Source organism: Rhamphochromis sp. 'chilingali' (assembly GCF_963969265.1).
Source record: "Rhamphochromis sp. 'chilingali' genome assembly, chromosome: 14".
NCBI classification, from domain to species: Eukaryota; Metazoa; Chordata; class Actinopteri; order Cichliformes; family Cichlidae; genus Rhamphochromis; species Rhamphochromis sp. 'chilingali'.
The window spans coordinates 25,098,478-25,112,491 of record NC_137941.1 but is presented as its reverse complement, the minus strand read 5'-3'; the positions used below and the strand labels follow the sequence as shown (position 1 = coordinate 25,112,491).

At 37.5% G+C, this 14,014-nt stretch overlaps 1 protein-coding gene across 1 annotated transcript in view; it reads left to right on the top strand.

The window, feature by feature from the left end:
- Positions 1-11,791, top strand: part of LOC308409950 (CD209 antigen-like protein C) — a gene marked incomplete at both ends in the record, with an annotated part of 63,286 nt that extends 51,495 nt beyond the window's left edge. Inside the window, 3 exons of the mRNA XM_080902944.1 lie at positions 10,293-10,435; positions 11,098-11,201; positions 11,641-11,791. Coding sequence (XP_080759070.1) covers positions 10,293-10,435; positions 11,098-11,201; positions 11,641-11,791 — 398 coding nt within the window. The remainder of the gene's footprint in view (positions 1-10,292; positions 10,436-11,097; positions 11,202-11,640) is intronic.
- Between the last annotated feature and the right edge of the window lie 2,223 nt (positions 11,792-14,014).

Genomic DNA, 14,014 nt, shown 5'->3' with positions numbered 1-14,014 from the left:
TGAGTTTGAGGTTTTTGGCGGTTAGACTCTGATGGCCATCACAGCAGAATGGAATCCCAGCTTTGACAGGGATTAGGGCAGGATCCCTCTGTGTCTAGATGCTAGTGTGGAGATGAAGATGGAGACTTGAATGAAGCCTGAGTGACGACGTAGAAGTGATGATGTGGAGGAGGAGGTTTGCACGAGGTTTCTGCAAGGAAGAATGACAGATGCACAGTGTATGCATTAATGTAAAACACTAACACAGTCACATTAATAGCTGCATTTAGACATTTCTGGTTTGTTACAGATTTCAATAGAAAAAAAATTGGTTGCTGTCTGCACTGCCGATAAAGAAGTCTCCCAGGGAACATAATATCTGCTCTATTCCTCCAGAAATAAATACAGTGGTGGGCTGAGCCATTAGTGTGTTTAGCCAAACAAAGACAGCAAAGGATTCAAGATGCTGCTGCCTTGTTTTTAGGTTCAAAAGAACTGTTCAACAGATTTCTAGAGGCATCAATTATATAATTGTTAACACTGAATTGAATTGAGTTTAGTCCAAGCTCAGTGTGGTTCAGTGGGTATTAAAACATGTGTAACCGCCCGATTCGGCAAGGAATGTAAGGAAGTAACACCAGAGACTGCCCCAGTCCGTGCGAGAGGTTCGGGCTTTATTAACATTGGCAATCATAAAACACATACAACAGAAAACCGGCTGGGTGCCTCAGCGCCTCACAAAGATGTCCCCTCTCACTTGTCACGTTTTCCTCCTTATATAAGGACAGCTTTTACAACAGGGCAATAGCCCTGATCAATGTAAATAGCTGACCTGACTGGATACCTCCCTGGACTTTTTAGGGGGAGGTAACAATGTTTAAAACGATAACAATAATATTTATATTTATAACAAGGTGCAATAATAATTAATGTGCAATAATAACAGTGTGCAATACACATACACTTATTCTTCTTTTTTATACTAAGTTAATATACTGTGTTGTGTTGTTTGTTACGTTGTGATGTGTCATATCGTGTCGTGTTGTGTTATATGTAGTGCCGATGTAGGACAGTTTTTCCAATTTCATTGTACTACTGTACTATGTATGACTGTGCAATGACAATAAAGAGTTATCTTATCTTATCTTATCTTATCTTATCTTATCTTATCTTATCTTATCTTATCTTATCTTATATAGCTGCACCGAACCTTATTCTTCATGTCATTGGCTCTCTTCTTAGCCCTGAGCTCCGAGGCAGCCACTCCTCAGCGAGCCCAGGCCCATAGGAGCTTCGTTACTAGAACCCACCTCCTCATGCTCCGTCTTGGCCATAACAGCATGGCTAAATAACAGAATGCAGCGAGAGTGTATATAATTTGAAATAATTTTAAGGAAATTTTGCATTTGCTTTGACAATGTTGTTTTATGTAATGTTGGCTTATTTCATAAAATCCTAAACCTGGCACCACAGCCTCTTTGACATTTCTTTTCCACTTAGCCACCTGTAATAAGGGATTTTCCCCCATAAAGGAATAAAACTGGACTTTTGAAAATATTATTTTATTTTGAAATTGGCAAAAAAAAAAAGGCAAAATGATGTGCAAGTCTGCAGTCTTTGAGCTGTGCAACATTTAATGAGGTTAGGACCAAGCACCAGAGGGGCGAGAAGATGGGTGGACACAGTCAGTCAGCATCTAAAAGGCGATTCTCAACTACTCTTGCCTCACACAAATATGAATCCATATCCCATTTAAACCAAAATGTAATTAAAACAGAATGCAGTGATTTGCAGATGTCATAAAACCACATTTTGTATTTACAATAATGCAATAGTGAGTGCTGCTGTAAAAGAACCATTAGTGGCAGTATTGCATACTTCACACCAAAGTTTAATGAGGTAAAAACTTTGAGGTAAAATTTTCCATTACACCCCTAAGGATTGGTTATATCCAGTATGAATCTCGGAATCGAGTCGGATCAGCAGCAGAAAGGATGACTTGATATCTTAAACATGGCAAATTCTGTGGGCCCTGCTATCATCCAAATTATATCAGTAGCTGAGCAGGGGAAATCTCTCACTGGGGAATTCAAAGTGAATCTTCAGATTCACAGAATCAGAATAAATTAATTTCTAACTTGTCCTGAGCACACGATGGACGGTAAAGAGTGTGGGAGAGTGAGAGCAAAAAGCTCCTCTGTGCTTGAATGAAAACAGTGTAACATTGTGTGTGTGTGTGTGTGTGTGTGTGTGTGTGTGTGTGTGTGTGTGTGTGTGTGTGTGTGTGTGTGTGTGTGTGCATGGACATGTTTCTGTGTGTCTCTGTGTATCTGGATCAAACTAAACACCACACGGGAGTTAAGCCTTTGTGTTTTGTAATTAGAGAAGTAAAGCTGTGCTCTTAATTCAGTTTTGTCTCACAGTCCTGCACTCTGGGTCCTCACCCTGCCTGTTACACCCAACTTATTGTGAGAGAAGATAGTAAGCAGTAAGATCGACCCAGCAGAGTTGGTGAGAGACCGGCAGTGATCAATAATTTCTTTTATAGAAGAAAATAAGGGGCCCCAGACCATGCGCCCCCATAATATGGGACTTGGCTCTTGGGGACCTCAGCGTCTCTGAATCTCCTCAGCTGCTGCCCTCCCTCGGACCGATCTTCCGGTGATGAAAGTGGGCGGTCTCTGCTTCACATCTGCTGTTCATCTCCAGCCTCTTCATTCGTCTGCTCTCTTCAACCACCGCAGAAGTATCTGAGCGAAGCGGCAGAAGGCGGGGTATGTAGAGGTTTTTATTTCAGCCTTTTTATTTCTCCCTTGTATTTTTTCAGTGCTGAAAAACGAATTAAAAAAAACATCTGGAGGGCCTTCTTTATAAAATTATCATTGAATTCATGCCTTCTTTTGAGCTCAAGTTATGCACACTTGAAAGGTCCATAACCATTTTTAATGTCACTTCAAATTTTGTAGTTTAAACCACAAGTGTATGTTACCGCAGTCTGTTTGACATGCACTACCTTTCACATATTACATACAAAACCCCCCAAAACAAAACATGTTACATGTGTTTACACCTTAATAAACAAACAGCTAACTGATCTCATACTTGGGCAAACCTGGGCAAACACCCCATTTATTCAATCCATTGTGGATTGTAAATATATGCGAGTACAACAACATTCTAGAGTTTCCAATTTGTACTCTACTTGTAACTGTAATTGTAACATAGGTACATATTTTTTGCAAGTACTTGCCTCAGTCTAGTAGATATCAAAAATCTCAAACACATCCCTCTATGCTTCATCAGGCACGGTATTTTACCAAAATAACAGATACTAAAACTAACGAGAACTTCTCAATATTTTTTCTTTTCTTTTCTTTCCAAGGTCACAAAATAATTTGGAACTAAAATGTTTTTTCACATCTAGTTTTAGTTTTCTCTTAGAAAAGCTGTGAGAGAGATAAAGGTTATCTTATCTGTGTAAAAATGAAGCAACATGTTAGCAGCTGCACTGTCGACAGTAATGTCAGCAAACTAGTAAGCCCTCACAGTGACAGCAAGCTGCTGTTATTAGCATTAGCTGAGAAAAAGTGCAGGAAGAGGAATCACATTTTCAACAACAGCATGAGGAACAGACAGAGGAAAATAGAATCAATGTGGTAGGAAAATAGATAAAGAGACATATTTAAGAACGGAGCAATTCAAGTAAACGAACGGCTATTTTAATCATGAGCAGCTTCTAATAGCGAAAGTGTAACTTTTAAGTATCACATGCTGCGCTGGAGTGAAACTAAGATGTCCTAACTGAACAATAGCTGTACTAACCTGATAAAAAAGAAACTTCAGTATCAATAATTAAAAAAATTTGAAACATATAGGGAGAGAGCACAGAGCCAAGGACTGATTGTACTGGACGAGAAATAACAGGGACGATTTTTTTTGTGTCCCAGACATGTCTGTCACTTTGCTGCAGAAACTCTCTGATGTGACTATATCCTATCATTCATACTTGCTCAGCAATCATTGAGTGCCCATCTTATTAACAGATGCAAGACTAATATTGCCACATATCAATATAATAGTGCTTCTAAAAAGTTGCATTTACAACAAATCTCTAGAGGAAAGAGGACAAACAGGAACTAGAATACAGTCAGAACAATGTGTAATAAAGGCTTTTGTGTAGCTGAAGGATTACATGGAGCCAGAATAAGACGATATGGAGCATTTCACTCACTAAAGTTAGCTTGACACAGAAGTAACAGTCTTAAAAATGTCCATTACACAAGGCTGACAAATCTTCAACTGAGGTAAATAACTGAGAGTATAACAGTTGAAAACAAAATCCTGAGAATTTTCTGTATTTATGTAGATTCCATCATGTTGAGAAGCCAATTAAGCAGACAAGGCAAAAAAAGAAACTTTATTATTATTAATATTTATTTTGGAAAGGGATCCAGTATTACATTAATATGTCTATACGTACTTCTAGTGTCTGGCATACAGCTTTTATCAGAATCAGCATACTTTATTAATCCATAAATTAATTAATCCCTGCATGTTATGTAAACATTTCCGGTATGCACAATATATACACAGCTTGAGAATATGTCCAGTTTCAGTGGTGACATAACTGCACAAACTACACATGAAATATGTAACTTCCACTGAAACCAGTGATACTTTGACTTTTCACATGTCCTCTGCTGCAGAGCTCTCAGCGATAATTCGTATCTGCATGCAATGGAGGAAATATATTTGAAACCTGATAACCCAACATCTTCAACAAATCACAGGGGTAAGAAAGAAGTGACAGAAACAGGAAGAGGTTTGTTCATATCTCTTATTACTCTTGTATATTTTGGTGGGATTTTCAGACTCCTGGTTTTTTCCCCCCTTTTCTCTTTTCAGGTCGAAGGAGCTCTAAGAGGAGTTTCTGTTTAGTTGGTATTCTCTCTCTTTGCCTGTTGGGTGCTTTCCTGCTGGCTAGACTGATCACTTTTGGTATTTCCTGTGAGTTGGATTGTTCATAAATATTTCTTCTAATTTACAGTCCCAAAATAATAAATAGTTTTCTAATGCAATTCTACTGAAATTTAACAAACATGGTAACATTCAAATCAAGAAAGTCTCACAAGTTCAAAATTTATAAATAATTTTAAGAGGACAAGATCACAGTAATAATGGTTCTTTATTCACATGCCAGTATAAAACTGACAAACATATTTAACATGTTTTAAAGGCAAACTTTTTGTTTAACTCTAAAATACATCTGAAACAGTCTCAGGATGAATGCATGAGGTCTTTTGAGTTTCAAATATATGAATATTTATCTTTATTTCAGATCACAACTGCTTACATTATTCAGCTGATCATCTGCCAGAAATAAAGAAACAACTTTCTTCAATGACTGAGGAGAGAGACCTGCTGACTGAAAAGACCAAAGAGCTGAGAACGCTGCTATGTTTGTCCAATCAGTGTGAGTTGTATGAAATGTTTTGTCTTAGTAAAAAGCTTTAGTCGGGAATTCAGTGATTCCGTTTTTTCCTGCTTAATATAAATTACTATTGGGAATCATTATTAATATGTATTTATATGAACAACTGTCAATACCTTTGCATCTATGCTTTCAACATATAGCTTAATTGCATTGGTGCATCTTGTACTCATTACAAATTCACATTTATAAGGAAGTTATGACTGAACAAAATGACTGTACCATCATTATTTAGTAATTTCAAAACTTTATGAATCCAAAATAGAACTTAATGTTTGTTAATGAATTTTATTCATTTTTAATCAAGTTTTCATGTGCAAACTTTCATTGTAGCAAAACAACATTTAATAAATACAATGAGCATTAAACCCCAGAAAGTTGATTCTGTTCATCTGGACGTAGCGTTTTAGTGGGAGAATCTTTTTGTCACTGATCCAAGTGACTTCTGCTTCAGTCTCAGCTGATTGCAGGTTTCCCCAGCTTTATCAATAATGACCTGAACTAGTGCCACTGATTAAAAATGGGCCTTCAGGTCAGGTTCATGGTCATTAATATGCAACTTGTAATGACCATTGATCAGTGAGCATAAAAGAAAGCTGAAGTGTTTGTGTTAGCTGCCAGTCTTCTTACTCCTGTATTTTCTCCTTTTTAACTCTATATCTTTAAAACTGTTAACTATTCAGTTGCTCTTCTATTTGGTGATGATTTGTGTTTCAGTAGGGATGCATCTATTCACTATCATATCTCTTTTGAACTACATGTTTCACCTTCAGTTGTTGCTGTATCTTAAATTCATTTGTGGTAGGTAGGTTTAATCACATTACACAAAGATTTATCAGGCTTTTACCCTTGTAGTTCACTGACATATGGAAACTGGCAATTTTAGTATGTAACAGTGTCAGTGTGGAAAGTCAGGGTTGCACGAATTAGGAAAAACTTTAGTCTCATTTAGTCTCAAACTTTAAAGCAATAAAGTTTGAGTGAAATTAGCACTTTCTTTATTTGAACTCTATAAAATTTTAAATTATTAAATATAATAAATTATTATTATTATTATTATTCTTAATTATAAACATTATATATATATTTTAAATATGCATATAATTTCCCAATGACAGAAAAAGATTGACGTATTACAATAGATTTCTATACTGACAATTTTGACATCAGCACAAACCTTTCTTTTGAAATTAATATGGATACCATTACTGGAGATTTCTTGGACCTTTCTTTGTGGACTGTGGGAGGAAGCTGGATTACCCAGAAAGAACCCATGCAGGCTCAGCGAAAACATGCAAACTTCACACAGGTCTTGGGCAGATGTCTGGATTTGAGACCAGGACCTTCTTGCCCTGAGGAAAAAGTGCAAGACACCACCATGCTGCTCAGGGCAGGTTAAATTGTGCAGGGACCATATCATCAGCGACCAGTGTTGGGGAGTAACGGAATACATGTACCGCCGTTACGTATTTAAAATACAAAATATGAGTAACTGTATTCCGTTACAGTTACCGTTTAAAAAGGTGGTATTTAGAATACAGTTACTTTGTTGAAATAAATGGATTACACTGCGGTACTTTCCTGTTTCATTTTGTCGCGGGTCAGGACTGTTTGGGTTTTGTTTGACAGCTACGTTCTTTCGTTCCAGGCGGCAGCATTACGGTTGCCATGGTTACAGGGCGACGCTCTCTCTCTCTGCGACTGTGTGTTTCCTGGGTGAGAGAGCGCCTTTTCGTTGTTGTTGTTGTTGTGCTAAGCTAACAGGCAGAATGCTAAAAGCATAGCTCTAAAGAATGTAGCATCATGGGCAGTGTAGTCCGTGCTGCAGGGAGAATGGACTGCCATACACGTCATGGGTCTGTGAGCGCGAGGAGGGAGAAAAAGGGGAGTGGAAAGGTACGAGTTGTCGTCGAGGAAAAACGGGAGCTGGAAGCATGTAAATATAATAATAACCACTGCAGCCAAGAAGAGTGCCTGACGAGCCCAGTTGTAAGTAAGCTATTAAGACTCGACTGTACACCGTGTTCGTGTTTTCCTCCGAAAACAATAAGTTCCGTTGGAGCAGCCTTTCAACGCCTCTCTCTGTCTGTCGCAAGAAAAGTTGACCCAGACAACAAAGTAAAGCTATTTTTCGGCTACGAGCCGACAGGGACCCCGCCGTATTAGTCAGAGGTCCCTTTACTACAGTTCGGAGTCGCGGACCTTCAGTAATAGTAATAAATCACACAGCAATAGTACATTCACGTAGTTGTAAAAAGCATGATAATATATTAAGTAATCCAAAGTATTCAGAATACGTTACTGTCATTGAGTAACGTAACGGAATACGTTACAGAATACATTTTGGGGCATGTATTCTGTATTCTGTAATGGAATACATTTTAAAAGTAACCTTCCCAACACTGCCAGCGACGTGGTCACTCCAGCCAAGACCATAACATTTTAGTGGGAGAAAATAGGTCACAGCACATTTTTTTTGGTAAACAAAACAAGTTCACGTCATTTTTTGAATCCTCAGCAGGAAATGTGTCCCACACACTTTGTTTTTAGAATAACTTATGGGAGTGGAACTGTTCTCTGTTAATATAAAATAAATTAGGTATTAAAACTGTCACCATGTTAAATACAAGCAGACAAATATAACAGTCAGTAAGTGAATAGACTGCAAAAATCTTTGTGATCAAGACTTTGGAGGATTGAAATTAAATAGAGATTGAATGAGCATCATTATAGAGTTCTTAAAGGATCTTTCCTTCCACCAGACAAAACATGTCATGTAGGATGGAGCAAGTTCAATCATAGATGCTATCTCCAATCGGAAAGGTCTGATTCGTGGGATGCAGCCAGAAAGAACTGTACAGACGAAGAAGCCGATCTGATAGTCATTGACAGCCCCGAAGAAGAGGTACAGTGTGTTATTGTGTTTGTAAATAAACACAATAGTTCAAATTCTTAACTTTTTCTTCCTAAAAGTGTTTCTTATGAGCGTTTAATCAACACATATCTAAACACAAAAACCTGAAATAACTGTGATTCTGTCTCAGTGTAGAAAACAACTTACAGACACTTTCTGTGGTTCTATATGGAATTTGTCTTAGCTGAATAGTTTCATTCTTCAAAAACTTTGATGAACATGTGAATTTTAAAACATATTTATAGAACTAAAGTGTATATATTATATGGGTCCTTATTTAAAGAAAGAATAATGAAATGTGGTGGTTTAGCAAAGATAGGAAAAACAGAATATTATAAAATGCTAAAGAATGCAGGGATGCAGCATACAAAGGTTCTTCCACTGTTACTTTGCAAGAGAGCAGTTACTACCAGGTGGATGGGAGTCTGTAGCCAAAGTGCCGGAGCGGCAGAAAGTCCAGGGATTTGAAGCATTGTTTTGCATGGTAAATGATGTCAGACAACTTTTGTGCCACGGATTAGCAAGTCAGTGGTGTCACTTAATAAGTCATGACAGTGACTCTTTTGCAGTAATCAAAACAGCCGTTTTTGAAACTTGGCAACGATGGAAATGACTGTACCAAAACCAACACCGTGGTCCCAGAATCTGGCAAAAAGCAATAGACCAAGGATCTGGTGTACTATCGCCTTGACATCCTCTATTGTTGTGTTGTGTTGCATACAAATGCAGCACTGCTATACAACCTCACTAATATTAGGGTGGTACTCAGTCCAGTTTTTGTGTGGCGTCAGAACTACTGGGACACCGCTGCCTGGAGGGGAAAACAATAGAAGAACGATTTAACTGAAACTAGAAACAACTTGGTAAACTTTACTGTGTGATGCAACATTAATGTGACAATTTAATACCTTTTCTGGTCCTACAGTGTAAATAACCAAATAAATAAAAAGATACGATTTGCATGTGGTAATTCGTTTGAGTTAGCAATGTAGTGCTTACCTTCGCTTTAACTATGAACAATTTCTTGTTCTTCACTTTCTACAATGCAGCATTATTTACCCATCCAGATTGTATATCACAGAATAAAACTGGTTCAAAACTAAAATAAAATGTTTTATCCTCATGTTAAACAGACTTTCCTCTCTACAATCATCAATGAAGAAACTTGGATTGGTTTGAATGACAAAGAACAGGAGGGAACATGGAGATGGGTAGATGGTACTCCACCGACTCTGATGTAAGTCTTCACTTTGGTTCATTTTGTTACTCTAATTACATTTTCAAATCAAAGTTGTTGAATCCACAGATGCATGCAGAATTGACATGAATGAAGTAATAAGATAATGTTGTGACTGACCTGCTAGGTACTGGGCATCGAGTCAACCTGATGATGGTGGAGTTGAGGACTGTGCTTATGTCAGGAATCACGGCAAAAATTCTTGGATGGACTTTCGATGTTCAGCTTCTTTTCATTGGATCTGTGAAAAAACACTAAACTGCAGTACAGTTTACTGACAATGACCTATTATTAAATTTTTTGCAGTTTTTTCTATCATTCTATTTTAAGTTTAGTCTGTTTTATTCTGTTATACTTTCAAATGTATACCATACGTGCATCTACTGGGAGGCTAAGGGGTAGCACTGGCAGCTGCCAGTATTTTTATTCTAGTGTTTACAGTGTTGATTTTTGTGTTTCTTGAATTTTTGAATTGTATTTTTATTTAATTGCCATTGCTTTATTTTCTGTGATAAAAATAAAATAATAGTTCTAATAAGAATTATTAGAAGAATAATTATTATCATTATTGAGTCTCAAGAGAATAGATTTTGCACAGATCTTTATGATCAAGCCATTGGAGCAGTCCAGTTTATAGCTAGCTTAAATATATTGTTTGTAATTTCTTGTAGAAAAGACATGTTCTGGAGGATGGAGCGAGTTCAACTGTAGCTGCTATATCCGGTCTCAAAGCTCTGGTTCCTGGGATGCAGCCAGAAAGGACTGCAGAGACAGAGGAGCAGACCTGGTGGTTGTTGACAGCCCTGAAGAACAGGTACTGTGTTTATGCCTGTGTGACTTATTGTGTTTGTAAATTAATAGTGAAATTCAAGCTCCTTATTTTATGTAAATAATGTCGCCCTCTTTTAAAATACATGACAACGATTCAACACATATATCAGATCAGATTATAAACATAAAACCCAAAGTTGTTCTGTGGGAAAAAACTCATATGACCACATAGTTTTCTGTGATTGTGTAAATGACTTAATGGAACCTTCAATTTAAAAAGTGTTACCACAATTAGGATGAAATAAAAAAAAGATGAATATGAGGATTTCAAATCAAATTTATTGTACCACAATGACTCAGAAATATACACAGACAAAAACATTAAGGGGGAAATAACCTGTCAATGGAAAAATAAGAAAGTATGGTGGTGTATAAAGAAAAAGGAAATCATAATATAGGAGGATTCTGAAGAATGCAGGGAATGCAGTCAATGGACCTTTAAGAGTCCACTGACAGAACATAGTACCATTTTAACCAGTCTTTTGTAGACAGTGTCAAAAGATTTTGGTGGCAATGACTTATAACATGTTAAAGAAAAAACGTGACAAATGTATTAAAAGTTTTGAATGAGTTTCAGCAAAAAGTGCATCAACTAAAATTGTGGTTCAAAACTAATATAAATTGCTTTTACTCCATATGAAAAAGACCTTTCTCTCTACGATCACCACAAAAAGAGTTTGGCTTGGTTTGACTGATGAAGAACAGGAGGGAACATGGAAATGGGTGGATGGAACTCCACTGACTCTGTCGTAAGTCTTCACTTTGGTTCAGTTTGTTACTTTCATTAAGTTTCCAAATGAAATGTGTTAAACATATACACACTACTGGTCAGAAGCCTGGACATTCATAGTTTTGATGCCTCCAGTGAGAATCTGCAATGTACAATAGTCATGAAAATAAAGAAAACCATGAAAACCATTAAACTTTTGACTGTTAGTATATAAAACACACTGGTGAACTTACATTTCAGTGGGTTGAGCCAAACTGCAAGGTCAAAAGCTTAAAGATGTACACTAATGACTTGTTTAGACAACATAGGTTAGAAGTTGCTTTATCAACTATGATGTCTTGCTTTGATCTCCATATGAAACTTTGTTATCTTAAAAAAGCCCTGTCACTACACACCAAACATCTGATTTTTGTCTCAATAATAAAAGCAAGCTAATATTATGGTTATGGACTTACTAGGTACTGGGGATCGACTCAACCTGATAATGGTGGAGAAGAGGACTGTGCTCATGTCTACAGTGGTGAGGACATGACCATGAATGACTGTTCATGCTCAACTTCTCTTAAATGGATCTGTGAAAAAGCACCAGACTACTGTATTGTTTCTTGAAGATCTTTTACTTGTTACTTCAGTGGAGACTTTCAGAGAGAAATTATTGAACACCAGCATAGCTGCATATGTTTAAATTTTGGGTTTCTGTTTGGTTTTTATTGCAGTGTTTTAAAGTTTTGATTTTTGTGTTTGTTAACAAAGTATACTAACTTTGTGTTAGTCAAATGTTACATGAAAATGAACAATGAGACAAAACATTTTGAGCATGCAATTTATTGAAAACAAAGCTTATACTGTATGGAACTGTTGTCCTTTTTTATAAACCTCCCTTGCCATCCTGACCCAAAGGTTCTCAATTGGATTTAGATCAGGGAAACGTGCAGGATGGTTCAAAACAGTGATGTTATTGTCCTGGAAAAAGACCCTTGTCCTGCAGGCATTCTGTACTGCAAAGGTAGCATTGTCCTGTTGAAAAACCTAGTCGTTACCACAAAGATGAGGGCCCTCAATCATGAGGGATCCTCTCTGCAACATCTGGACATAGCCAGTGGCCACTAAAGGAAAAAGCATCCCCCGCCACTGTGGCGCATAGAAAACATCTCAGGTGGGATCTGCTTGTCATGCCAGTAACGTTGGAAATCATCAGGACCATCAAGGTTAAATTTTTTATCAGAGAATACAACTTTCTTCCACCTTTCAATATCCCATGTTTGGTGCTCTCTTGCAAAGTCCAAATGGTCAGTTCTGTGGCATTCAAGGAGATGAGGCCTTTAGCGACATTTTTTTTTTTTTGAAGTCCTTCAGTCTCAGATGCTGTCTGATGGTTATGGGGCTGCAGTCGGCACCAATAACAGGCTTAATTTGGGTCGAGGATCGTCCAATTGTCATGAACTGTGTGTTGCAGGCAGGATTGTACCCAAATGCAGACTCACAAACAGGATTTGAACACAAAAACTCAGCTTTATTGCTGGTACAAGTTAATACAAAAATTAAACTGGAAATCTAGAAATGGAACTATGAACAGGAGACACAGCCGGGTATGAGGGAGACACTGACATAAATACACAGAAGGATAACTTGGGAAGTGAGAACACACAAGGACGACAGCTGACATGAATTAACATGACGCCACAGGGGAAGCAAGACTAGACACACCAAACATGGAAACACTTGACTTTCATAATAAAACAGGAAACAGAGGAACATGGTACAGGAGTGGAGGAAAGGCAGACAAGAGAGACAGAGGGAGCACGAAGGAGCACAAGGGAGAAAGAAAGGAAACGAGAGAGACATGATAGACTGGGCAAACATGGATAAACATGACAAGCAGGGGGGAACAGAATGAAACCCGAGGAGGGAAACAAAACACAAGAACTCACACAACAAATATAAACACAGAGACATAAAGGGCAAAGACACAAGAGGGAATCTAATAGTCTAATAATAGTCATTTATAATAATAATAATAATAATAATAATAAAAAGATAAACAGAAAAACCTGGGCACTACAGAATAATCTCAAGACTAACAAAATGGGCTTAAATCATAATACAAAATGACATCAAAACACAAGAAAACTCAAAATGCTGGATCAGTGACCCAGGACCATGACACCAGTGTCTTGACAGACAGCCAACTGAATCTGCCGGCTCAGTGTTGGCGAAATATTTGGGGGTCTTTAACTTGACTTTTTTGTTCCATAACCCTTAATCTTTAAAGAAATTCCAAATGACTTTGTTACTGCGTTCCACCTCAGCAGCATAAGACCCGGCTTATGCACTTGAACAACCCGACCACATTCAAAAAGAGAAAGCTTTTTTTTTTGCCTTTGCTATCAGAACATCATGAGATTGTGATTACCTGAAAATGAATTCACATTTTTGCACAGATTTGGCCCTTTAAAGGCAGGTGGTCCTAAAGATCCAACCATCCAAAATATGATTTTTTTGTCATTTTTCAGGTGGTCTTGAAATTTTGATCGGGACTGTATGTATTTAAGATGATGCTTAGATTAATTCACTTTATTCCACGTCTATATCAACTTCATACTGTCTAGTATAAGAAACAGAGTATACTGTTGGCAAAGGTAATCAGCCGATATAGCTCATTCATTAAACTGCTGACACCTTGTTGAATTGAGTTTTGTAATTCCACAAAGAGCAGCAGGTCAGCTGATCACAGCCTGTGCATTAAGAAAATCTATTGGAGCTCACAACAGAAATTATTGTGAGTTGTGATTATTTTTCCTACACATGTCTGATCTCACTTCAACCCCTGAT